The 27,111-nt window shown below is 42.9% G+C and overlaps 1 protein-coding gene across 4 annotated transcripts in view; it reads right to left on the reverse strand.

The window, feature by feature from the left end:
• ANKRD29 (ankyrin repeat domain 29) overlaps positions 1 to 27,111 on the reverse strand; it is a 52,636-nt gene that overhangs the window by 18,825 nt on the left and 6,700 nt on the right. For 3 of the 4 annotated variants that reach the window (XM_042962626.1, XM_042962623.1, XM_042962624.1), the window contains 4 exons: positions 21,840 to 21,950; positions 8,188 to 8,286; positions 5,326 to 5,424; positions 1,670 to 1,768 (listed from right to left, as the gene is read on the reverse strand). In XM_042962626.1, the coding sequence (XP_042818560.1) occupies positions 1,670 to 1,768; positions 5,326 to 5,424; positions 8,188 to 8,286; positions 21,840 to 21,950 (408 nt within the window). Of the gene's footprint in view, positions 1 to 1,669; positions 1,769 to 5,325; positions 5,425 to 8,187; positions 8,287 to 13,151; positions 13,251 to 21,698; positions 21,951 to 27,111 lie in introns of those variants that run through there. The other variant, XM_042962625.1, reaches the window with a different exon arrangement.

A 27,111-nucleotide genomic window follows, 5' to 3' on the forward strand; every position in this document is an offset into this window, starting at 1 on the left:
CTGAGTGCTTAAGAAATACTGATTGAATATTGAATAAAACAGCTACCAAAAAGGGGGAGCTTGAAGATTGTCTGGATCATCCTGCCCAGCCTCCTAATTTTCCGGTGGAGGCAGACAAGTCCACAGAGATTGATTCACTTGTTCAAAACCACACAGCTAGGTATTGGCAGAGCTGGATCTAGAACTCAGGATTCTCGACCTGAAATCCACTTTGCCCAAAGGCCCTTTCACTTCTTGGCTTCCCATGTACTTGCACTTAAAAATTTTTTTTTTTAATGTTTATTTATTTTTGAGAGAGACAGAGCATGAGCAGAGGAGGAAAGAGAGAGGGGGAGACACAGAATCCAAAGCAGGCTCCAGGCTCTGAGCTGTCAGCACACAGCCCGACACAGGGCTCAAACCCATGAATCAAGAGATCATGACCTGAGCTGAGGTCAGGCACTTAACTGACTGAGCCACCCAGGCACCCCTGCGCTTGCACTTTTAAAGACTGAAGAAGCCTGGGGCCAAGAGCTCAGATCAACCTTCCCTGAGTGAACAAATGGGCATTCTCGCATCATATTACATTACAGTGGGAATCTCCCTGGGGGCCATTTACTGGTAAGAAATCAGCTTGACAAAGAGAAAGAATGAAATACGGCCTTTTGTAGCAACTTGGATGGAACTGGAGAGTGTTATGCTAAGTGAAATAAGTCATACAGAGAAAAGACAGATACCATATGTTTTCACTCTTATGTGGATCCTGAGAAACTTAACAGAAGACCATGGGGGAGGGGAAGGAAAAAAAAAAGGTTAGAGAGGGAGGGAGGGAGCCAAAACATCAGACTCTTAAAAACTGAGAACAAACTGAGGGTTGATGAGGAGTGGGAGGGAGGGGAAAGTGGGTGATGGGCATTGAGGAGGGCACCTGTTGGGATGAGCACTGGGTGTTGTATGGAAATTTGACAATAAATTTCATATTAAAAAAAAAAAGAAAACTATCTTTAAAGTAGTGTTACTTTAATCTTAAATGTTTTGTTAAAAATAAATTAGTGCAGAAATCATTCCTATATAAGAGAAGCTAATTAGAATGCCTTAGATTTGAATGGTTCTTTATCTTTTATAAAGTATGACCTGTATTACCTTGTGGTTCTTTTCCTTTAAGTATCCACTGATTGATTTGCCAGACATTAGCTTGCTCTTGGTAAATTAAGTCTCTATTAGTGGTATAATTGTGAGAGATGAAGGCATGGAACCCATTAATGCTTCTCAGTGGGCAAATGGGCTCCTCTTTGGTTTGGTGGAAGCAGAAGCGGGGGTAAGAGATAAGGGGGACTGGGCAGGGGCAAGGCTACCTGACTCACCTCTATTTACCTTCGTCCCAGGCTAGCCCACCCCACTCTCATTACCTCAGTGCAGCCACAATTTATTTGAACATGAGGTGGCCAAGTATGCACTTGACCTCAGATACCAAACACCCATGTTTCAAAAATAGTAAATGGTGAAGTCAGCCTGATTTCACAGGCTTTCAGGTGAGCCCAAAGCAAAGAACAGGAGAACCCCAATCAAAGACTGACTTCGTCACAGAGGCAAAAGGGTTTAAAGATGCCCGGAGCTGACTGGTTATCTTAGGCGCTGCCCCAGGACAACAGGCCCTGCCTGCCCACCGTTCTGCGCACGCAGACATTACCTGCCTTGGCTGGTTGACTTTTGCTCCTGAAGACAACAGTAATCGAATAACATCCAAGTAACCACCCTGGGCAGCTAGGAAGAGTGCAGTGGCTCCATCCTGAGAGATGTCAAAATGGAAGTGTTAAAATCACCTTTCACGTTTATTTTAAAATATAATCAATTAAAAATACATCCGTTTAATACAACTTTCCATTTCTGTCCCCCACTTTGTTTTCATATTCATGGTTAGTGTTTTATTCTTTGAAGAATAGTTCTAAAATATCACAGTAAGTCAGGTTGAAAGGTAAAGTTTCAAACAGTCTTATAAGGATAACTTAAAATATACATAATGATCGTTCACTCTACAAAACCTTGATCACGGAGCTTACGATCTACCCACTTGCTGGTACCATCCAGCTTATCCAAATAGCCAGTCATCATTTTTCTCTTGTCTGCACAGACTTCTCATTAGCTGCCTTCTGTTTTTGTTGTGTGACCTCAGGGTTTATCCCCTTTTTAATTAGTTTAAAAAATACCTACGTTTAATATAATTTTCCATTTCAATTCTTTTGTCAAGTAAGAGCTAAGTGTTAGTTTAAAAACAAACAAAAAAGAAAGTCTATTAATAAACAACAACAAAGTCCCTCAAACCTATTTGGTATATTTTTATGCATCAGAAGTGTCCTTTTTTTTTTAATGTTTATTTATTTTTGAGAGAGAGAGAAACAGAGTGTGAGCAGGGGAAGGGCAGAGAGAGAGGGAGACACAGAATCTGAAGCAGGCTCCAGGCTCCAAGCTGTCAGCACAGAGCCCGATGCATGGCTCGAACCTACAAACTGTGAGATCATGACCTGAGCTGAAGTCGGACACTCAACTGATTGAGCCACCCAGGCGCCCCAAAGGGTCCTTTTAATTAGATCTTTCCTACCCCTTTCTCTTTCTTGTCCCCTTATCCATATCCACCCCCTCACCCAACATGCAGTTTCTCTAAGCTTTGAAACAAAAGATGCTTTCAGGAAAACTGCCCTCATAAGAATTATCCATGAACTTGCTCCCTGACAGCCCAATAGACACCAACAACACCTACAAACAACTAAGCAATCCTGCACAAAAGCCCAAAGCAAGTGCTTGCTCCCAATTTTCTTTAGTGGTTTTGTTTGTTTTAATTTTTTTAAGTTTATTTACTTTTGAGAGAGGCAGAGTGCGAGCGGGGGAGGGGCAGAGAGAGAGGGGGACACAGAATCCAAAGCAGGCTCCAGGTTCTGAGCTGTCAGCACAGAGCCAGACGTGGGACCTGAATTCATGAGCTGTGAGATCATGACCTGAGCTGAAGTCAGACGCTTAACCAACTGAGCCACCCAAGGTGCCCTATTTGTTTGCGTTTTAACTGAGCGTCTATGTCCTCTGCGCATTGCTTCTTTCTTAAAGACATTCATTGGTGATGTCAGCAAACACAGAAGTCAGTGCAGAGCATCCATCCTCCCCAGAATCTCACTTCACACGGCGTTCACAGAACGTGGTGAGCTTCATTATTTTTAGACTGCAGTGGAAAACCTGAGCACATCCTAGTGGAAAACACCTAGCTAACCCAGTTAATTACCACTCCTCCCATCAGGAATGTTAACCACAAGTTAAGATACAAAGCACCTCTCTCTGCAAGTCCGCCCAGGTGGAGGGTGCTGGTGGGTGTCCACTGAGCTGCCAGACTCCTTTTAAGGCAATCATTAAAAAATTACTCAGCCTATACAGATTTTTATGCAGATGTTTGGTACGGGGATAAAATGTTCAGCGGCTCCTTACTGTGTGCGTTGCCACAGAAAATCCACCATGCTCTTAGCAGCTATTAGTTCTTGGAAATTTTCTAAAATGGATATCCAAACATTGAATTTTTACTGCGTATTCCAAATTTCTGTCCCTAGAAGCTTTCAGAAGTCATTGACTGGGATTCTTAGCGGTCCAGCTGTTTTTGGCAGAAACATTTACATTTGGACTGTTTGGGTAAGGGTAAAAGGAAGTTTCAGTGCACGAAATTTCTTGAGTCACTTTATAACAGGAATTTACTACAGGAATGGGCTCTCCCCAAACTCTACGTTTTTAAGATTATGTGCCACTCTGGTGAGCCCTTTGGAAGAATGTTATCTAACAGTACAAATATGCCAGTCAATTCAGATTGCTGACTATTAGTGGTAATGTTATGAATACCTCAACTCACTTTCCTTTTCCAAAGACTTGGGCTCTTCCTGTTCAGCCCCCCCCCCCCCACATATACTCAAACATGCTCTCAGATATACTTCATTATATACAGCCAAAGGAATAGCCAAAGCTGTAGACCTGTGTTTCTTCGACTCGGGCACACATCAGAACCACCTGCTTCTCAGTTGGGTCCTTGGAGATTCCGGCTTAGTTGGTCTGGAGCGGGCCTAGAAGTATTCTTTTAAAGCTCCCTACATGATTCTAATGACAGCCAGAGTTGAGAATCACTCAGACCAGTGTCAAGTGATTCAATCCTTCAGATGGGAAAACTGCAGGTTCAAAGGGTGTTATAGATTTTGAACTGCAAAGGGTAATGCTAGTGGCTATTGCTTCAAAGAGGTCTGTGACTTGTCATTTAATCATGTAAACTCAGGAAAGCTTGTTCAAATGGAAAAGGTCACACCTACACATCTCATTCCACGGCTACGAAAGTATAGTGCCATAGGGCTAAATGGCTCATGGTAAGATAGCCTAAAATGTGATTCCTAGATAATTGGAAGTAGGAATTCTTCCACTCCTCACCATGAGATTCTATCAAGTCACTTCATCTCTCTCTCTCCCTCTCTCCCTCTCTCTCTCTCTCTCTCTCTCATATATATATATATATATATATATATACACATACATACATATATACATACATACACACACACACACACACACACACACACACACACACACACACATATATTTTGTCCAAAAGCAGAATAACATTCACCATAAATCCTGTGGAATTACAGTGACAATTAAAAGAGCCTTTGGGTAATGTGCTAATTGCCAATTCGCTGCAAACAGACCCACACTAGCAGTAGCTGCCTTTCAAAGGTCAACAGTGTGCATGCACTTCACAGGTTTTCAACTACCCATGCTCACTCGCCTTCCAAATAATTTGATTTCTCCTTTATTTGTGCTTTCCTCCTAGATAACTCTACAACAGGAGCATTATTTTGGTTTTCAGCAAGTCCAACGCTGGCCTTGTTATGTTATGAATAAGCAAGTGTCATATGATTTTTGAAGATCCTAATTGCATAAGTTATATGAAATATCTCATATGTAAAAGAGATTTAAAAGGGTATAACCAAGATGGGTAAACAAGATTATGTTTCTACACAGAAAAAGCTCATCTGGTTAACTGTACATTTTTTCCTTTGATGTTTCAGATTAAAGTCCTACTGTTCATTAAAAAAAAAATTTTTTTTTTTTAAGTAGGCTCCACGCCTAGGGTGAGCCCATCACGGGGCTTGAGCTCATGACCCTGAGATCAAGACCTGAGCTGTGATCAAGAGTCGGACACCCAACCAACTGAGCCCCCAAAATATTTTTGAAGTTGGCATTTCTGGTATCCAAATTTTGACTGCAGTAGTACGTGTGATGAGAGGGTGGGCAAGGGTCCACCCAGTGTCCCGCTGAAAATGCACTCACGTAAAGTTGGTCGTGGATATTGGCTCCGTGCTTCAGCAGGGTCTCAACCACCTGCATGTGCCCATACTGACTGGCGGCCAACAGGGCAGTGCCCCCATCCTGCAAGGTGTAAACACACTAGAATCAGTGCAGGCACCTATTTACCAAGCAGGTACTCCTGACATGGTGGGAGCTTTGGAAAAGACATTTCCTGTAGATAACAACGAAGTCATTTTCCTCTTTTAGCTCTTTTTCTTTCTAATCATAACCGGGTTCATCCTAAAGACATCATTAGGTTGTACACATGGATGACTTGAGATACATTACAGTTATCGGACTATGTTATTATGAGTGTTCCCGGGTCAAATGCAGAAGAATCTATTTGCATCTCAATAAAGGAAACAAAGAACAGAAAGTCTGTACCAATCAGTTCTGTCTTGGAATTTCCTGAACAGTCTCCTGTGGCTTCTGGCTAGAGAGCCGCTTGACAAATGTTGACTTCTCCCTGTGGTTCCCCCCAGCTGTGGGCCTCTGAGATTAAGGTGATTTATGGAGTAAACTTCTGGGGCCATTGCCTTCAAGGGACAAGGTCAGCATCCATTAAGAGTGGATAACTATAGCATATGCCACGTGCTTCTCACCATCCTACTTAGCATTTCTTTTGAACATGTGCCAGCTTGTCTAGATCTCTTTTAAAATGTCGGCCCTAGAATGAATCAGAGCACCAAAAAGTAGATGCGGTCTGATGTGGAATGGGACATTCCTTTGTTCCATCCTCTCCACTTTTATCTCTACAGCCTAAATTACAATTAGCTTTTATGCCAACCGCATCGCGCTACTGACTCATTGAGTTTGTGGTCAACTGAAACCTTTAATGGTTTTCCTCAGGTGCTACAGCTAAGGCATTATCTTCTCCTATCTCCACTTGATGCGCTGTGTGCTCACTTCGGCAGCACATATACAATTGGTGAGCTGTTTGCTTGGCTCTGTGAATTAGTAGGTGGACATCTGAGCTAACTATGAACAATGCAAGAACATGTCACCTGGTTCTGAAATACAAATCATAACTAAAGATAGTGTGGTTTCTAAATTTGGGCATAGAGTGTTTATCCAAAATGCCTGCCCTCACACTTCCACCCTCACAGGGTCTGATTCAGTAGGTCTGGGTGAGGCCCAGAAATAGGCTTTCTGACCAGTCACATGAGGGGACTGTGATGTGCAAGTGGCAGGTGGGCCCCACGTGGAGAAACACTGTTGTAGGAGCTCCATTGTTCACAGGCTGTCGGGGGTGGGACAGGGCCCTGGAGCTGTGATTTGAAGGGTGGAGAATGGAGGTAGGAGACTGGAGGGTTGAGGCTGGTGGTGGGGTGGCTGTGGGTGGAACGGGTGGGCAACAAGAACTTGCTTACTAGCAGCAATGAGCACCAACATTTCCAACTTCTGTTCTGTTAATTTTCTCTTTGCCTCATGAGGTAAGAGAAGAGCTAAAATAGGGTGATTATTATAGAAGAGCTGGTACCTTTTATTTTTAAAGACACATTTTGGGGGATACAGATTCAATAATGATGAGAACAACTGTGGAAACAAAGGCAGTTCTGATGACAGGATCATATGAAAACTCAAAGCCTCTGGACATTCTCTTCTTCCCATGGAAATTCTCAGATACCTACAGCTGACCTAATGGAAACATTTGGAATTGTGCTCTGGGCCCCGTGTTCTGTGGATTTCTGGGACAGCACAAACTGGCTCACAGACAAAGGCTTCAAGCCAGCATTAACTTGTTAACCAAGAAAACTGAAGCAGCCATATGGCTGTGCATGATCGTTCTGACTTCAAAGTTCAAAGAGTTGAGACTTCCATTTGTAGGACTTCACTTTCTATTCTTAGTTGTCTGACTTTTATAATGAAAAATAAAAAGATAATTAATATAAAAATATATGCAACACATATATTTTGGGTTATTGTATATTATATTCAGCATGTTTGGAGGCACGTGCACAGTGCAATAGCAGGTTTCAGAACAGACTGAGCCTATTTGAAATTCACATCCAACAGAAATTCACAGCATCTTAGCAGAAAAAAAAGAACTCACTGGAAACTCCCCTGATACCAAAATATCACCTACAATGGATTAAGTAAGCCTAAAAGATCCCAAGTAAGGCAAATTTCCAGGAATTTTTTGGTTATGATTAGGCTGGGAATAAGTTGACAATTACAAAAATGTTAAAGCAGTTCAACTCTCCTACTATAAACCATTATCTTGTAAAATCATATTGTGAACACAAAATTGATCTTTCAGCAACCTCGGTTTTCTCATTCATGTGTCAAACTTGAGGAATCAATGACTTCTTTAAAGGAAGAACCACATTTCCTTGCCTGACTGTATCAACTGTAATCATGTATTATATATTTCAATGAGGACATCTCAGAAAGTAAACTGCTTGTCAAATCACCCTTCTTAGAAATCTCTCAGATTCACTAACATTGGCTTAATACTTCAACACTCCTATCATAGCACTGGGATTAACCTTGAAGTGAAGAAAAGCACATGAAAACAGGGAAAGTTATGAAGCCCCTGCCGTTATCCACTCTGCTAACAAAATTTAGTGTCCCAAAGTAGAAAGCTACCAGTGCAAGACAGAATGTAAATAACTCCCCATAAAATTCTCCAGTTGTGAGCCCAGAGTGAAAATGTCATATTTTATATTGAATCCCTAGGACTACCTTTGAACCATGACAAGTAACTTTGTGAAACCCAACCTTCTTGGGCTTGAAAATTTTGTAAAAAGGGAAGCACAAATTCATACTATGGATGAAGAGAAACAAATATTCATGACTACTGAAATTCTTCAACAGGGTATGAAATCAAGAAAGTTCTCTTACTTTGGTCCTACATTCAGTAGATGCTCCAAATTCAAAGAGAAATCTCACGACATCATTATGTCCTTGCTGGGCAGCAAAGAACAGGGCAGTTGTACCTGACTGGGAGAGAGCAAGAGGCTGGTTTTAAGATATTTAGTTACATCACACGTGACTTACACATTTGCAAACAAGACAACACTATATACCCTTGTATATAAGCCTTCTAGCCTAGGAGGTGGCTACATTTGGACTGATTATATTCCTTGTTCAGAGAAGTGAGAACACGAAAGGAGAATGTATTGTTGGTGCAATGGGATGAATGGTGGACCCAAAAGATATGTCCCTATCCTAATTTCTGGAACTTGTGACTATTACCTTATGTGGCATGAGATGTGATTAACTTAAGGATTTTTGAGAGGAGGCACTCATCCTGGCTTAGCCTGGTGGGCCCTAAATCCAGTGACAACTGTCTTAAAACAGTGAGGCAAAGACACATTTGACACAGAGGAGAGGAAGAGGCAATATGGCCCCAGAGGCAGAGATGTGGCCCTAAGTCAAGGAATGCCTGCTGCTACGAGAGGCTGGAAGAGTTAAAGAATGGGTTCTCCCTGCGGCCTCCAGAGGGGGTGTGGTTCTGCAGACACACCTTGAATTTTCTGTCCTCCAGAATCCTAAAAGTAGAAATTCTGTTATTTTAAGCCACCTAATTGGTGGTAATTTGTTACAGCAGCCTCAAGGAACTAACATGCTTGGTAACATGGGCATTCATTCACACAGGGAGGAATTCTGGAAGAGTTCCGGCTACAAAGTAAAGCACCCCAGACTAGAAAGCTACCAGTGCAGGAAAGAATCTAATTAATTCACTCAAATGGGCTCAAAATATTCCTTAAAATAGGACATAGGAACAAGAAACAGCCTGATTCCAAATCTTCAACTGATCAGTGATACCCTGAGACACACATTTTAAATTTCTTTTTTTTTTTTTTAATGTTTTATTTATTTTTGGGACAGAGAGAGACAGAACATGAACTGGGGAGGGGCAGAGAGAGAGGGAGACACAGAATCGGAAGCAGGCTCCAGGCTCTGAGCCATCAGCCCAGAGCCTGATGCGGGGCTCGAACTCACGGACTGTGAGATCGTGACCTGAGCTGAAGTCGGACGCCTAACCGACTGAGCCACCCAGGCGCCCCCGAGACACACATTTTAGCATCCTCTCCTCCCATCCATTTTTACAAGCCTACTCAAAGACTGGTAGCCAAATCATTGTGTAACATGAGCAAATTCATCATACCACTCTGTGGCGAATACATAGTTTTCATATAAAGACGCTCTTCACCCCAGCGCTTGGAGCATGGATGAAGCGAACACTACACTCTCCCAGGCACAGTGAAGAGAAAATCCTCCCTCCATGACTTACCTGGAAGTGTTAAAGTGGTAGGTTCTTACCCAAGCGGGAGAAGCCAGGAGAACTGTGGCCTAAGGACCACTGATCACTCTGAAGCTTGTTTCTTAAGTGTGTGTGTATGCGTGTATGTTTGTATGCATGTGGGCATGTGCGCGTGTGTGACAGGGATCAATGAGCCCAGCCACTGTGGCAGAACACAAGTGAGTAACTTCACAGTCATGACCATCTACCTTGGGGCTATGCACCCAACCAGACACTGCCCTGGGGAGGCACAGGTAATGTGATCTTTCCCAGAGCCTTTCAGCCTGCAAGGCAGGAGTGATTTTCTCCTTGGTTCCCATAGAAACAAGTGGAAGCATCCTCTCATTGCTTTCCTACAGTGGACGACACTGGATTCCAGAAACCTTAAGATACAATCGGGTCTGGATGAAGAAACTTGGCTAGAAAAGGAAAACTCTCATCTTCTCAACAGATACTAAATTTTAGAAACTACCAGGGAGGGACACCTTGGTGGCTCAGTTCGTTGAGTGTCTGACTCTTGATTTCAGCTCAGGTCATGATCCCAAGGTTGTGGGTTTGAGCTCGGCTGCTGAGTGTGGAGCCTGTTTGGGATTCTCTTTCTCTCTCCCTCTGCCCCTCTCCCCTGAGTGTTCTCTCTCTCCCTCTCTCTCTCTCTCTTTCTCTAAGAAAGAAAGAAAGAAAGAAAGAAAGAAAGAAAGAAAGAAAGAAAGAAAGAAAGAAAAGAAACTACCAGCGATAATTTCTAGAAATTGTTTCTTCACTTTCTTCACTAAGAAAAAAGATTTGTTTTTCACTGTTTTTTTAAAAATATATATTAATTAAAAAAATCCTATTTCAGCACTTAGAATCAATTTTGGAACATACAGTTACTGTCAATCATTGTGCACATGAATGGAGCATCTGTAGAGAATAGAAGCCAGACTTCATGACAACTATACGTGCAACTCTTATGCCTGAGAGCTTTAGCCAATATTGCTGGTTCTCTAAGCAATGGTCTCTCAGGATCATTAGCTTCTGGTTCTTGCAAGCTCTGTGCATCTAGATAAACTTAGAAAACAATGGCAGGTACTTTTTCAGGAAACAAATATTTTGATATGGATTAAATGGAAAAGATGAATTAAGAATGAACCAAGGTTGGGGTCCCTAAGTGGCTCAGTCAGTTAAGTGTCCAACTTCGGCTCAGGTCATAATCTCACAGTTCATGAGTTCAAGCCCCACGTCGGGCTCTGTGCTAACAGCTCAGAGCCTGGAGCCTGTTTCAGATTTGTGTCTCCCTCTCTCTCTGCCCCTTCCCTGCTCATGCTCTCTCTCTCTCTCTTTCAAGAATAAATAAGCATTAAACAAAAAAATGTAAAGAATGAATCAAGGTAGAAGCCTGTTACATGAGTGAGTTCCATAGCACTCTCAGCTTGCAAAACAGATGAGGTGATGTTGGGACCTCTCTTTAGCAGTTCTACCAACAGAGACTAGCATGGCTGCAGGAAATTCAAGGGACCACTGGGAACTCATATAGCATAATCATTTGAACTACAAGGTTACCTCTAAATTGGACACACTTTGGTAAGTCCTTGAGGGCCATTTTGTTCAATGCACAATAGTTTTCATTCCCAAGAATATTAGTTGAGCAACTGGAACCAAACAAATCGATATAAAACCATAAAAACCATACATTGGCTGGAAATCAAACAAATGTTTCTCTTCTCTCAGCTTTTCACAATTGTTCTGAAGATATTTTTGTACATGTTGAACTTGCCCTTCAGGATAGAGTTTTTTGAGCAAGCAGATCTGAATCATATTGTTTTTATTAGAGAAGATCTGTCTTTTCTTTAAAGTTATAATAAACCAAGGCTGTAAAGCATAAAGGAAAAACAAAAGATTATGGTAATTTCAAACTATAATTCTAAATGGGCCCAAACATTTTCCTCCCAGAAGAAAATTAGCTGCTGACATGAAAAGTGGCCTAAAACAATGCTCCAGTGTTGTGGAAATTGCTCAGAAGAATCTGTCTGTGAGAAGATGGATTGGACTTGATATAGTTTCCCTGAGTGGCTCCTCTTGAGGAGCTTGCTGGTCCAGGGCTATGGAGAACCAGACTCCAGATTTTACCCATCAAGTGCCCATCTTCCATGGTCCACAGCCAAGGTGACACCCAAAGGGGAGAGGGGATGGACTTTAGACGACCCATGTACTATCCAGCCCTCACACCTGGGGTGTCTTCATTTGTTCCACTCAGGTGTAGCAGTCCAGCCTAGAAGATGGGGCATACTGACTGATGAAAGTTTGGTTGATGAATCAGCCTTTCTGAAAGAACTGTAGGGCAGGCCCTCGAATAAGACTAGGTCAAGGAAAATCAAATGCTCCAGTTTGGTTTGGAGCTTGCTTCAGGAAGCCATCTTGTGTCTGACTCAGTGTGGATTGAGAGGTCAGATTCGCTTCGGGGATGACCCGTGGCTGTGTCTCCATAAAGGTTAATTTACAAGGCCCTAGATTAAATCTGCTCGGAAATAAATGGATCCCCCTAAGACCTGAATCCCAAAGTGTGTTAAAATGCCCAGCCTCCCACTGCTCTTCTGCACTGGAACAAGAATGGATCCTCTAGCTAGACTGAACTCCCAAGATGGCCTTTGAATGAAGTGTGGGAACAGGCTCACATTTTAGTCCAATGTTCACCACACGGCTTTTTTTGGGGGACAGCTTATTTAAAATGTGACTAGTCGGAGAAGCCCTTTGAAATAATGGTTGGTTGAGGCAGTCTAGCAAGTGAGCCTCATTAAGAACAGGTTGGTGGGGTGCTTGGAGGGGCTCAGTGGATCGAGTGAGTTTGAGCCCCAAATTGGGCTTGCTGCTGTCAGTGCAGAGCCCGCTTTGGATCTTCTGTCCCCACCCTCTCTCTGTACCTTCCCTGCATGCATTTTCTCTAAGATAATTAAATATTAAAAAAAAAAAAGAACAGGCTCGTGACCAATCCTTTGAAAAATGCAATGATCTCTATGAAAATCCTATAACTGGGGCACCTGGGTGGCTCAGTTGGTTAAGTGTCTGACTCTTGGTTTCAGCTCAGGTCATGATCTCATGGTTCGTGAGTTCGAGTCTGGGATTCTGTCTGTCTGTCTGTCTCTCTCTCTTTCTGCCCCTACCCTGTTTGCACATGCAAGCATGTATGCGTGCGCGCGCTCTCTCTCAAAATAAAGAAATAAATTTTTTTTTAAAAGAAAATCCTGTAACTTGTAAAGCACCTCATCCCAAGGGAAGAAGGAAGAACTGATTTAAGCTTGGGAGGAAATGTCTGAGTGTTTAAGGAATGTGGTTAGAGGTCTTGTTACCTCAGACTACAACACATGCTTGAGAACATTCATTCAACTGAAGTACAACCAATGGTCTATTCCTGGGCCTTAATTTAGGCACAATAAAGCCTGCAATCTGGGCTTTGATGTCATGTTGGAAAAAAGCAATGATTATTCTTATCTTCCTTGCCAATTCACTACTATGAAAATTTTGAGTCATTCTTATTCAAGTGTCACATGAGTCATCTCTTATTCAAGTGTAAAACCTGACCTACCTCTCTCTGGAGATTGATGTCTGCTCCTTGCAGAACCAGTTCCCTCACACAGTCTATGTGGCCTGCATAGGAGGCCACCATGAGGAGCGTGGTGCCATGCTAGACAGAGGACAGACAGATGAACGGTTAGGCCATCATATGTCACACAGGGTCCGGGAGAAGAGGCTGCAGAGAAGGCAGCTCCACTCGGGACATGTCCAAGTGCAAAATTTCACAGTAATAAAAGCATCTCATGCAGACTAGACGGGAAAAAGCAAAGCGACACATTGCTGAGGGTGGAATTTTCGATTTAAAAATTCACTTAATTCCATTACCTTCAGAAGTGCAGTCCAACTGAACCATAATTACTGCATTTTAAGGCAGTAGGGATGTAATGGTCTCATTTTATAATTTCTATTAAATGATTCCTGAGCCAAAAGACTATTAATGTAAAAGATGGGTTAAGTGGTACCACTTGGCTTTCTGAGTTTAGATGTCTTTATCTCAAAACTGATTCAGGTAAAGATAAAAGGCACCTCAGGGAAATGGGAGACCACAGCAATCAGTCAGGAGGAGCCCTGGGGTTCAAGTCTGCCTCTGTCCTCAACCAAGAGTGTAACCTGGGGGCAAGTTGCTTATAATTCTTGGGGCTTGTAGTTTAATTTACAGTCATTTTGGAGGGTTTGGAATGGTGATCTTAACCACCACCTCTGCATCTGCAGCAACCTGCCTTTTGGGGGTAGACAAGAGAAAGACAGATGGTTCTGCACAGAAGGAAGGCTTGCTAGGTATAGGTAATAAGTGACTCTTACAAGCCTCATTTTCATTTCATCAGTAGGATTTTGTAGGAAGGCAGTAGAATTGAATGGCCACTGACACTATGACCTTGGGCTACTTATGGAACCTTTCCAAGGCTCATCCTCCTCATCTGTAAAATAGGGAATAATAAAAGCCTCTTCTGGGTGACATTAAATGGGTAAATGAGATAATGCAGGCAACATGCTCAGCACTGTAATGTTAGATATGACTTCAGTAAGTGTTAGATATTGAAACATTATGATACTTCAGTAAATGTTAGGTTATCATCTGGCTTTTGTTGATTTCTGTGAATGACAATACTAATTTTGGGAAAGTCTTATTTGCTAGGGATGAAAAGTACAGGTAGATTTAAAAAAAAAGCTAATGGCCTCATGGAAGTACTCTATATTTTTTCTACCTTCATGTGGTTGTATTTAGTATTTGATGTTAGACATTCATGTGGGCTGTACCATCCATTATTGAGTTGAACACCTTTCTCTGTATTTTCCAGGACGAGAGTGGTATGTAGAAGTGGGTATTACTAACTTCCTCCTGAATGTAAACAATTTTTATTTAGGTCGCAGATAGAAGAATCCTTGATTTAAAACCAATCTGGGGTTGCCTGGGTGGTTCATTGGATGAGTGTCTGACTCTTGATTTAAGCTCAGGTCATGATCCCAGGGTTGTGGGATTGAGCCTCTCATCAGGCTCCATGCTGAGCACAGAGCCTGCTTAAGATTCTCTCTCTCTCTCTCTCTCTCTCTCTCTCTCTCTCTCTCTCTCCTTCTGCTCCTCTCCCCCGCTTGCACACTCTCTCTCTCAAATTAAAATAAAACAAAACAAAAACAATGTGGTGGATTGCTGGGAAGATAGTGAAGTAGGAGGACCCTATGGTCACCTTGTCCCATAGATACAATGGGAGTATCAATAGATACACAATGGGAGTTACAATAGATAACACTCACATCAGTGTTAAATAACTCAGAAAATAACCCAAAGATTGGAAGAACTAATTCCATAACTAAAGGTAGAGAAGAGCCCACACTGAAGAGGGTAGGAAGGGTAGAGATGTGGTGGGGAGCTAAATGGACCACTGCTGTATGCAGGAAGTGGGGGGTTGGGGTAGGGAGGGAGCTGTGGAGAAGGGAGAGAAACAGACTATTCCACCGGGGAACCTGCATGTGGAAGATGAGTCCTCATAATATTTGGCTTTGAAAACTAGGGGGACTGAATTTTAGGACTTAAATCTTGGAATTTTAAAAATCAGTGGCTCAGCTCTGGGAGAGGCTGGAGGGTGAGAGGAAACTGAAATCCTCACTCTTTAAGAGACAGCACCACAAACAGCCCATGGAGATAGAGCACAGAAGCAGCAGTTTGAAACATGACTCAGGTATATGGGAGGGAGATTTGTTTACTAGTCTCAGAGGTATGCTGGAGGAGCAGGGATCACTGGGGAGACTTCTCCAGGAACAAAGGAGCTGGAAGGAACCATTTCTTTCCCCTTCCTTCCAGCAAAAACACAACCACTTGCAGGAACCAGTGCAGCACCCACATTCACTACCTAACTTGCTAACATCACAGCCGCTCCTCCCCCCCGCCCCCCCCCCCCAACCTCCGTGCATGTTGTGGATCTACCCACTCTAATATGCTCTTGGCCAGAGTCTATTCAAACCAGGGCCACAAGCCTGGTAGTGTGCAAGCAGCCCCAACAAGAGCCAGCACCATTCCAAAGTGACTCCTGACCTGGGGAGAGGGAAGGATAACTGCACACAGCAGTCATACTACAACCCCAGCAGTGGACTGGGGGCAGACAGCTGGCCTGATTGCAGGCCCCGCCTACCAACAAAAGATTCTCTGGACAACATGGGAAAGGACACTGCAGTTTGGTGCTGCTGCATCTCTGGCAAACACCTAGTATGACTAAACTCAAGCCCATGATAGCCCCAGACTGGCCCACTAACACTATAGGGACCAAAAACTGCCTAAAACAGGCAAAGAGAGCCACTGCAGATACCTGAACTGTGGAAAAAGTGGCTCAACCACAACAGCTGGGCACAAAACACACATAGGAGACACCTCTGAAGCACCAGGTTCTGGTGAACAGGGGACACTGCACTGCAGGGCACTACAGGACCTCTTCTTCTTTTCATAAGGCCACTACTTTCAAGAGCAGGAGATGTAGCTAACTTTCCTAACATAGAGAAACATACACAGAGAGTTAGACAAAATAAATGAGACAGAGGAATATGTTCCAAATGAAAGAACAGGACAAAATCACAGTAAGAGAGCTAAGCAAAATGGAGATAAATAATATGCGTGATAGGGGTGCCTGGGTGGCTCAGTCAGTTAAGTGTCCAACTTTGGCTCAGGTCATGATCTTGTGGTTTGTGAGTTTGAGCCCCATGTCAGGATCTGTGCTAACAGCTGAGAACCTGGATCCTGCTTTGGATTCTGTGTTTCCTTCTCTCCCTACCCCTCCTTCCCCCTCTCTCAAAGATAAACAAACATTAAAAATTTTTAAAAAATAATATGTTTGACAGAGTATTTAAAGTAATGGTCATAAACATACTCACTGGAATTGAGAAAGAGAGAAGGACATCAGTGAGACCCTTGACAAAAAGATAACAAAGAATCAATCAGGGATGAAGAATATAGTAAGTGAATTTAAAAATACGTTAGATTGAATAAAGAGCAGACTAAAAGAAGCAGAAGAATGAATCAGTGACCTGGAGGACAGATTAATGGAAAGGAATCAGGCTGAGCAAGTGAGAGAAAAAAATATGCAAAATGAGAATAGATGTAGGGAACTCAGAAACTCCATCAAGTATAACATTTGCATTATAGGGATCCCAGAAGGAGAAGAGAGAGAAAATTTATTTGAAGAAATAAAAGCTGATAACTTCCCAAATCTTGGGAAGGAAACAGAAATCCAGGTCCAGGAGGCACAGAGATCCCTCAACAAAACCAACCCAAGGAGGTCCACACCAAGACACATAGTAATTAAAATGGCAAAAAGTAGTGATAAAGAGATAATTTTAAAAGCCACAAGAGGAAAGAAGAGAGTTAAGTACAAGAGAAGTTCCGTAAGGCTATCAGCAGATTTTTCATTAGAAATTTTGCAGGCCAGAAGGGAGTGTCAGGATATATTCAAAGCGCTGAAAGGGAAAAATCTGAAGTCAAGAATACTCTACCCAGCAAGGTTATCATTCAGAATAGAAGGAGAGATAGAGTTTTCCAGACAAACAAAAGTTAAAGGAATTCATGACCACTAAACCAGTCTTACTAAACCAAAATTCATGACCACTAAACCTAAATGTTAAAGGGGACTCTTTGAGTGGAAAGGAAAGATCATAACTAAGAGTAAGAAAAGTAGGAAGCACAAAAGCAGCAAAAATAAGTATACTTGTAAAAACTAGTCAAGAGACTCACAAAATAAAAGGATGTAAAGTATGACATCATATACCTAAAATGTGGTGGGGGGAGAGAGGAGCAAAGAATGACCATTAAGTGGCCATCAACATAGACCACTATATCCAGAAGATGTTATATGCAAACCTAACAGTAACCACAAATCAAAACCCATCTATTAAAGTCTATTTTGTCAGACAGAAATATTGCTGCCCTGGCTTTCTTTCATATCCATTTGCATTATAAATGTGTCTCCATCCCTTCACTTTCAATTGGCAGATGTCTTTTGGTCTGAAATGAGTCTTTTACAGGCAGCATATAGATGGATCTTGCAACAGATATGCAAAAAACAAAGAGAAAGGAATCCAAGAATATCAGTTAAAAAAGCCAACTCACCATGAGAGAAGAGGGCAAGGGAAGAATGGAACAGAGAACTACAAAACAACCATAAAACAAGAAATAAAATGGCAACAAATACGTACCTATCAATAATTACTTTGAATGTAAATGGACTAAATGCTCCAATTAAAAGACATAGAATGATGGAATGCATAAAAAAACCAAGATCTATCTATATGCTGCCTATAAGAGACTCATTTCAGACCAAAAAACACCTGCAGATTGAAAGTGAAGGGATGGAGACACATTTATAATGCAAACAGATATGAAAGAAAGCCAGGGTAGCAATACTTATATCTGACAAAATAGACTTTAAAACAAACTGTAACAAGGGATGAAGAAGGACAGTATATAATCATTAAGGAGACAATCCAACAAGAAGATAGAACAATCGTAAATATTTATGCACTGAACATGAGAACACCCAAATACATAAAACAGTTAATAACAAATATAAAGGAACTAATTGATAATAATACAGTAAGTGTAAGGGGCTTTAACACTCCACTCAAATCAATGGGCAGATTATCTGAACAGAAAATCTACAAGGAAACAGTAGCTTTGAATACACATTGGACCAGCTAGGTTTTTTGGGTTTTTTTGTTTGTTTGGTTGTTTGGTTGGTTTGGTTTGGTTTTGGTTCGGTTTTTTTGGACCAACTAGGTTTAACAGATATATTTTGAACATTCAATCCTAAAACAGCAGAATACACATTCTTTTCAAATGCACATGGAATTCTCCAGAAAAGAACATATATTACACTATGAAACAAGTATCAACAAATTCAGAAAGATTGAAGCCATACTATGCATCTTTTCTGACTACAATGCTATGAAACTAGACATCAACTATACGAAAAAAAATTGGAAAGAGCACAAATACATGGAAGTTAATAACATGCTATTAAATAATGAATGGATCGATGAAGAAATCAAAGAAATACAAAAAATACACGGAGACAACTGAAAATGAAAACACAAAGGTCCAAAATCTTTGGGATGCAGCCAAAGTAGTTCCAAGAGGGAAGTTTATGGCAGTACAGGCCTACCTTAAGAAGCAAGAAAAATCTCAAATAAGCAACCTAACATTACACTTAAAGGAACTGAAAAAAGAACAAACAAAACCCAAAACCAGAAGGAAGGAAATAATAAAGATTAGAGAAGAAATAAATGATACAGAAACTAAAAAACAAAACAAAACAAAACAAAAAAAAACCCCACAATAGAACAAATCAATGAAACCAGTAGCTGATTCTTTGAAAAGATCAACAAAATTGATAAACTTTTAGCAACAGTAATCAAAAAGAAAAGAGAGAGAATTCAAATAAACAAAATCAGAAATGAAAGGGAAGAAATAACAACCAACACCACTGAAATACAAAGGATTATATGAGAATATGTAAAAAATTATATGCCAAAAAAATGGACAACCTAGAAGAACTGGAAAAACTCCTAGAAACATATAACTGACCAAAACTGAATCAGGAAGAAATAACAAATTTGAACAGACCAATTACTGGCAATGAAGTTAAATCGGTAATCAAAAAACTCCCAACAAACAATAGTCTGGGACCAGATGGCTTCACAGGTGAATTCTACTAAACATTTCAGGAAGAGTTGATATCTATTATTCTAAAATTATTCCAAAAATAAAAGAGGAAGGAAAACCTTCAAATTCATTCTATGAAGTAGTATCCCTTGATTAAGCTACAAAAAAGTCTTTCCTTTATAGTAAACACTTGCTAGTTTGACAGATGACTAATTCTCTAAAGATTAAGGTTACTTTATTTCATTGGCTGATGTTAAAATGTATCTTTTAAAACTAGCTGATTTTGAATAGAGGGAGGGTATGGGGGGATATAAACGTGGTGAAGACTCCAACAAACAGGACATTGAAACACCTTCATTCATACATCTGAAAAGGCTGGAGGAAGCTGCCACTGCACATCTCTGTGGTAGATGTGCATCAGAAAGATGAAGGAAGCAAAAAATGTAAACATCATGTGAGGACAGCATTACTCGAGAAATGAAGGTGAATGTAATTCAAAGCTTTGCCATGTGGTGGGTGGCCTAGCGATAATGTATTCATTCTTTAAATGTTGTCTGTTGGACGTTTGAACATGGTCGTGAACTTGCGGTTGGGAGCGGTTCCCAGGAGAGCCCCAGGGCCTCCTCTTGCATTCCATCAGCTCTCCTAGGAGTCCCAGGTGAACCAGAGGCTGGGCAGGACTAGAGTAGAGGTCATTCAGCACCACAGGCATCCTGGGACCCAGACTCCACATTCAGGTGGTACCTGAAGGAGGTAGAAACTCTCCCCGTGAAATGTGAAGGGAAACCAACACCTACACTGTTCCCAAACCTCTCCCTGTCTCCATCACCGCCAATCTTAGAGACTCTTTCAAAATCAATGTCTGAAATTACCATCATTTAGGCTCTCTCCTTTGGGTTAAGGAATCTTTTCTCCAGAAAGCTGTTAACAAAATGAGTTTTTATGCTAAACGAGGAGGAGTAAATATTGGTATCTGGCCTAGTAGTAAAATCTCTGTTTGAAAAAGCTACTTGTCACCCAGCAGACAGAGACAGAGGTTGAGCTCTGAGGGGGGAAGGAAGTGGCAGGACAGGCGGCATTGAGGAGGAAAGGGCACAGGGAAGGCTGAGTGTGGGGTACTGTCTGGGGGGCAGGGTGTGCGTGGTGCTGTGAGGAGGCTCCTAGGACACTGGATATAAGGAAAAAGTCATAGGAGTGGCTGAAAACAGGTGACTTCAAGACAAAGAGGAAAAGCAGTCATCAACATGGTCAGTGGGTGAGGCCATGATGAAAACCTGCTCCAGTTTGGTCCAGGGGGCACTGCTACCCATTAAGACCCAAGTAAGACTGGGATGGCCAGTTCGCAGATGCCTGAGTCCATACCAGTCTGGGTCCTGGCAAGGAACAGATGGCACATTCGCACTGGGATAGTTGGAGGAAATTTTAATAATTGATAACGCTGTGCCCTGGGTACAGGGACACTCCAAGAACAATGTTGCACTAGGAGCTAGCAGCAGTGGGGCTCCCCTGCCAGCCCGGGCCTGAAGGCACAGGGCTGGGGTGGGGAGGGCGGAAACTCCTAGGACACAGAACGAGAGCACTGCTGCCAGACAGAACAGGGGACACTGCGTTCCCCAGCGTCCCCGTCCTCCCACTCTCTGATTCCTACCAGTGCTCCCATTGGCCAAACCCAAGCGGAGGCCAGAGGGAAGCAAGTCCACTAGGCCGTACATTTCAGTCTCTGGGACACAGCAAGCTGGAGAAGGGTCTGAGTGGATCTGGCGGTGCCAACCCAAGATAACTGCACACTGATGCCCCCAGTGCACAGAGTGCAACAAGCTTTGCTATCTCACTCAGGCTGGTGGCTGATCTTACTTAGCAAATTTGTGCAGTAAAAGCTGGAAATGGCACATCCAGCTTTTGGGAAAACAATAGGGCTCATTTGAAAACATTTTTATTCCTAACATTAAAATATTTCTGCTGCTTCTCTCTTTCCCTCTCATTTGAGGTCTTCCTGCTCCCCAGAGATGCAGAGTCCTGCTGAATACAGAGAAATCACTGCCTCTGTCTGGAGAGGGAGGGCTCCCTAAGTGATGCCTGCCGGTGGGCAGTAGTATCGATTTTTAGACCCCCTCCTTGCCAGTGAGTGTACTGATGTTTGCAAAGATAACAAAAGGTAAGAAGCTGGGCAGAGGTTTCCATCTTCCGTTCTCTTACCCTCGTAGAAAAGCCCACCTTCCACATCCATGGCGGCCCTCTTCTGCTCTGAATTATCTCCACTTTCCATGAAAGGAGTTGGTTTGAATTCTTGGACTAAAAACCCTTTCCTTCTTGGAATTTGCCAATTCTGATTCCCAGTGAGGTGCCACTTCCCCTATTGTGGCCGCCTCTGGTTTTGTGCACATAATGGTTTGCCCAGGATGTTTTTACACTCACCAGGGTACCTTGGACTTTTACAAGGGATAAAGCAGGCAAACATGAAAATGTAGATAAGCATCGCAAAGGGAAATGTATTCATGAGCTGTTCTCGTGCCAGCGTGTCTTTGGCATGCATATACCAAATGAATCCATCCGTACACTGTCCCTGCAGTCCACATCCACCCGACCGCTGTTCAACAACAGCCTGAGCAGAGCCAGGTTTCCTCTCCTTGCTGCCCAGAATGCGGCGTTGGCAAGTGGAGTTTCCTTCTGCAGAAGCAAAATGAAACAGGATCTTAGGATCAACATCAGTTAATACGACTGCTTCTACGCAAATATATACCATTCAAAAGGCAGAATTTCCAGATGTGTTGTAGTATCTGAAAGACCACTCCTCCAACAATAGATGACAGTAATATACTTGGCTATGGAACACATTCTGTTTCATACCAGATATCGGAGCCACAGTGCTCTTATGAAGAGCAATGTTGTTGATAATACAGCACTATTAATACTCCCACCAATGTCCTCACTTTCCTGCCTCTGTGTCTTTGTTCACAGTTTCCTTTTTTGCGTGAAATGAGTTCTCCCCCATCCTTCAAGGCCAAAGCCCTGCTTAAATCCAATTTCCTCCTTGAAACATTCCCAAACCCCCGTTCACCTCTAAGCAGAGAGAAATCTCTCTCAAACCTGACCTCCCCAACCCACATCTTTTCTGTGCTCTCAACTTTCTGCCTGATTCCAACTGTCTGGGCAAATGTTTCACCTTCCCTCCACCTAATTTTCTTTGCTTCAGCTAGAACTTGCCAGGGGATTCACTTAAGAATAAAGAACGGGCAGGAAATGCTGTTATGTGTCCTCGTATGGGTCCTTCTTTCCACTGCTGTGTGATTTTAAAGTTGCAAAGATAATATTGGAACCAGCCTATGGAAGGAATAGAGCTGGCAAACAGTTCTTGAAAAATCAGCCTGGCAGAGTTGACTGCAGTCCAATTGCCTTTTCTAGAACACATCAATTTGGATCTGTAGCAAACAGTCCATGGCAGGGGAGGGAAGGACTGGAGGAGAGGCTCTGGAACCAGACAGCACTGGGTTTCAACCCCAGCCTTGGGAAAATGACTTGGCCTTGGTGAGTCTTACACTACCTGACTTGAAAGTTACGGTAAGGATTAAATAATATAGGTTAACTTGTGAATGCAGTGCCCAACACATCATAAATGCTTACAGATGCTAGCTTCTTTCTTTCTGCCCACTTTTCTTTACAAAGTTAGGATAGGCAAAAATTTTTTAATATAATTTATTGTCAAATTGGTTTCCCAGTGCTCTTCCCAACAAGTGCCCTCCTCAATGTCCTAGATAGGCAAAATTAAATTCAGAGTATCGATACTAATAAAGAATTTTGTGGTCTCAGGAAATTTTCTAGCATCGACATTATTTAACAAGAGCACTTTTTGGGTGGGCTTAAAACACCTATCTGACCCCAAAGGGCTTTTATGCAAGATATCTTTTAAAAAACTTTTTAATTTATTTTTTAAATTTACATCCAAGTTAGTTAGCATATAGTGCAACAATGATTTCAGGAGTAGATTTCTTAATGTCCCTTACCCATTTAGCCCATCCCCCCCTCCCACAACCCCTCCAGTAACCCTCTGTTTGTTCTCCATATTTAAGAGTCTGTTTTGTCCCCCTCCCTGGTTTTTAGTATTTTTGCTTCCCTTCCCTTATGTTCACCTGTTTTGTATCTTAAAGTCCTCATATGAGTGAAGTCATATGATTTTTGTCTTTCTCTAATTTCACTTAGCATAATACCCTCCAGTTCCATCCACATAGTTGCAAATGGCAAGATTTCATTCTTTTTGATTGCCAAGTAATACTCCATTGTATATATATACCACTTCTTCTTTATCCATTAATCCATCGATGGACATTTGGGCTCCTTCCATACTTTGGCTATTGTTGATAGTGCTGCTATAAACATGGGGGTGCATGTGTCCCTTCGAAACAGCACACCTGTATCTCGTGGATAAATGCCTAGTAGTGCAACTGCTGGGTTACAGGATAGTTCTATTTTTAATTTTTTGAGGAAACTCCATACTATTTTCCAGAGTGGCTGCACCAGTTTTATGCAAGATATCTTTTAATTATACTGATAAGGGGGGCACCTGGGTGGCTCAGTTGGTTGTGCATCTGACTTCAGCTCAGGTCATGATCTCACAGCTCATGGGTTTGAGCACCATGTCAGGCTCTGTGCTGACAGCTCAGAGCCTGGAGCCTCCTTCGGGTTCTGTGTCTCCCTCTCTCTCTGATCTTCCCCTGCTTGCACTCTCTCTCTCTCAAAAATAAACATGAAAAAATATTTTAAAAAATTTTAAGTATACTGACAAGGTATTAAATTCAGTATCTCTTTTTTTTAATAAGTTTCTTCAAGGCAGACCTATTTCTTTTTTTTTTTAAGTTTATTTATTTTGAGAGAGAAAGAGAGAGAGAGAGCAGGGGAGGGGAAGAAAGAGAGGGAGAGAGAGAATCCCAAGCTGACAATGCAGAGCCCGACATGGGGCTTGAACTCATGAACTGTGAGATTGTGACCTTAGCTGAAACCAAGGGTTGGTTTCTTGGCCTACTGAGCCACCCAGACACCCCTTAAATTCAGTATCTTACTTATTTATGCTAAGTTAAAAAGAAAACACAGCAACATCAGCCACAACACAGAGCCATCTTAGGTTTAAATTTTTTTTTTCCCAATTTTTAAGTAATCTCCACACCCAACGTGGGGCTCAAACTCACAACCCTGAGCTCAAGAGTCACATGCTCTACCGACTAAGCCAACCAGGTGTCCCTCCACGGAGCCACCTAAAATGAACAGTGAGGGCACAGGCAAGGTGGCATTTGTTGCTATGAGGATTTCTTTTCTTCAGCCCTTCAGCTCACACACAACTTAGTGCTCTTGTGCATTCTTGGAGCAGAGCGTGGCCAAGCAGGGAGTGCTAAGCAGGTTACAAACATACTTCAAATAGTTTCCTGGCTCAGGTAGGGGAACAAAAGTCACCTCAAATTCCAGACGAACAATTTGCTTTTCCCCCTGAAAGCCTAAATGTGATGGCCCCGGGAATTTTCACGCCGAACTGCCATGGTGACATTCACACCCGGTGTTTGCGGCTCTTGTTCCAGGCTGGCTCCACTGTTACAGCTGTCAGTAACTGGCTGAAGCAATGGCCAGGCAGGCCTGCCTTGTATCATAAATCACGAAACAATGCCCTTTCAGCAGAGAGATCGCACAAGGCCAAAATGAAGTTTGGAGGGTGAATTAGGAAGAGAACTTAATACGCCAGCCCTGCTGGCTTTTCCTGAAACATGAAGACTTGAGAGTAATAAATTGTAAATCATTTTTAGTGATTTTGTTGTTTCTCTTTAACCCCAAATTATTTTCAAAACCCATCTGCACGCCACGAACTTCTATCGTCATAATAAGCTCTCCAGCTGGGAGCCTCTCCTGCCTTGAGGATGGCTCTGGGGCCTCCTCTCCTGTCAGGGCCAGATTTCCTCGCTTCCTATGAGGTTCTGGAAACTGAGCTTTGTGAACAGCTGTAAAGATTTCATTTTCCCTCAAGTGCGAGAGGTGGAGGCAAGACAGAGTAGTCGATTTGGGGTAAGAAAGAGCTGAGTTCCAGTCCGAAGCCTGCTACTTCCCAGCTCTGTGACCCTGGGCAGGTTATTTAACTTCTCTTCGTCCCAATAAAATGGGACTAATAATGCCAGTAGTAGTACCTCTGCCATGTGTCGTTAGAGGATTAAAGGGGAGAATACGTGGAAACACTGTTTGATGGTGAACACTCAAGAATTGTCACTATAAATGCTATCCCTCACAGCTCTTTGAAATGCTTGTTCAGGTGACTTAATTTGCTTGGTCACTGGCATGTATTGGGGACAGGGGCACTGGCCAGGGGCTAGGACAAGAGGTAAGAGTGAAACTTGAGCTCTGCTCCAATGGCTTTATGGCCCCGCAGGAAAGCATGTCATGCCAATAGGCATCAGAAATTATTACAGGTGCTAGAGTCGGAATGTGGATAACGTAAGGAGAGCAGAGAATGGCCGGGCCTATATTGGGGGGGGGGGGTGGTGGCGGCCAGGAATGGTTTCAAAGAGAAGGAATTCTCAAGAAGAGTCTCAGAAGATGAGTGGGGAACTGGGTAATGAGCATCCCAGGCAGAAAGAGCGGTGAAAGCAAAGATGTGGAGGCTCACCATAGCATTCTGGGAACCGTCACTAGCTTGGAAGGGCTAGACGGAGGGATGGGAGGGGAGAGAGGGCAAGGGACAATGCGGCACTATAGGCAGCGAGGGCCAGATCCCAAAGGATCTGCTGTGCTGTGCGACGGAGTTTGCCGGGGTACTGGGGAGTCAAGGCAGGGTTTTAAGGTGAGGAGATACTATCGGCTTTGTGTTTCAGAAAGGTACCTGTGGCAGCTTCAGGGAGAATGGATTGATGACTGGAGCCAGACTGAGGTCGGTGTCTACAAGGGTTAGGGGACTACCGCATAGACGGGGAAGAGAATTTAAGGGCCCGAGCTCATGCAAAAATAGCGGGACGGGAGGATTAGACTGTATGTGCAGGAGAAGGTGGGAGAAGGAGGCTGGAACGAGTCCCAGGTTTCTGGTTGGAGTGCCCGGTTGAGGCGGTGCCATTCCTTGAAGTGGGAAAACACCGGAAGAGGGGCAGGCTTTGGGAAAAAAAGGAGTTCAGCTTTGAACACGCTTTCAAGTGCCTAAGGGGCTTCCAGGTGGAAACGACTCCCCAAAGAATGGGTAAGTTCTCCCACCACACCGCGGCAGACACATTTAGTGGAGGGCAGGAATCTTGTGCTAATACTAAGTGCTCGTTCTGTACCGCTCCGTATGTCCTCCGCACATGCTCTCTCGCTGAATCCTCACGGTGGCTCAGTGAAGTGGGTGCCGGTACCAGCCCGCTGCACAGCTAAGGGAGACATGACAGGCAGGCTTCGGGCCTAGGCAGCCTGGTGCTGGGGCTGCCCTGTTAGCCATCACACTGTTCTGCCTCCCTGGAATTCTGTAGACAGCAAGGAATAAGGCAGCATTGACCCCAATGACCTCCTTCCTACCCTCATTCCAAGCTCCTCTTCTGCCAAGACGGAAAGTCCCCTGAACTTCCTTCTCTTTAGGGTCTACACACATCACATTGCCTGGATAGCTTCCAAACCTCCTCTGGGTACGATATGCACATAATCATAAATGCTGTGGAGTGAAACAGGGGCAAGACCTCTAGCCTTTGAAGGAGATGATGCATGTGGAAATGCTTTGCTATTTAACCTCTTTCTTGATTTTTCTGATCTCTACAAAAAGGGCAGTGAGCCTCCCTCGGGCTTGCTGGTCATGATATGAAGAATAGCAACACCAACCAAGGCTGAGATCTTGCTC

Source organism: Panthera tigris, chromosome D3 (genome assembly GCF_018350195.1).
Source record: "Panthera tigris isolate Pti1 chromosome D3, P.tigris_Pti1_mat1.1, whole genome shotgun sequence".
Classification (NCBI taxonomy): Eukaryota; Metazoa; Chordata; class Mammalia; order Carnivora; family Felidae; genus Panthera; species Panthera tigris.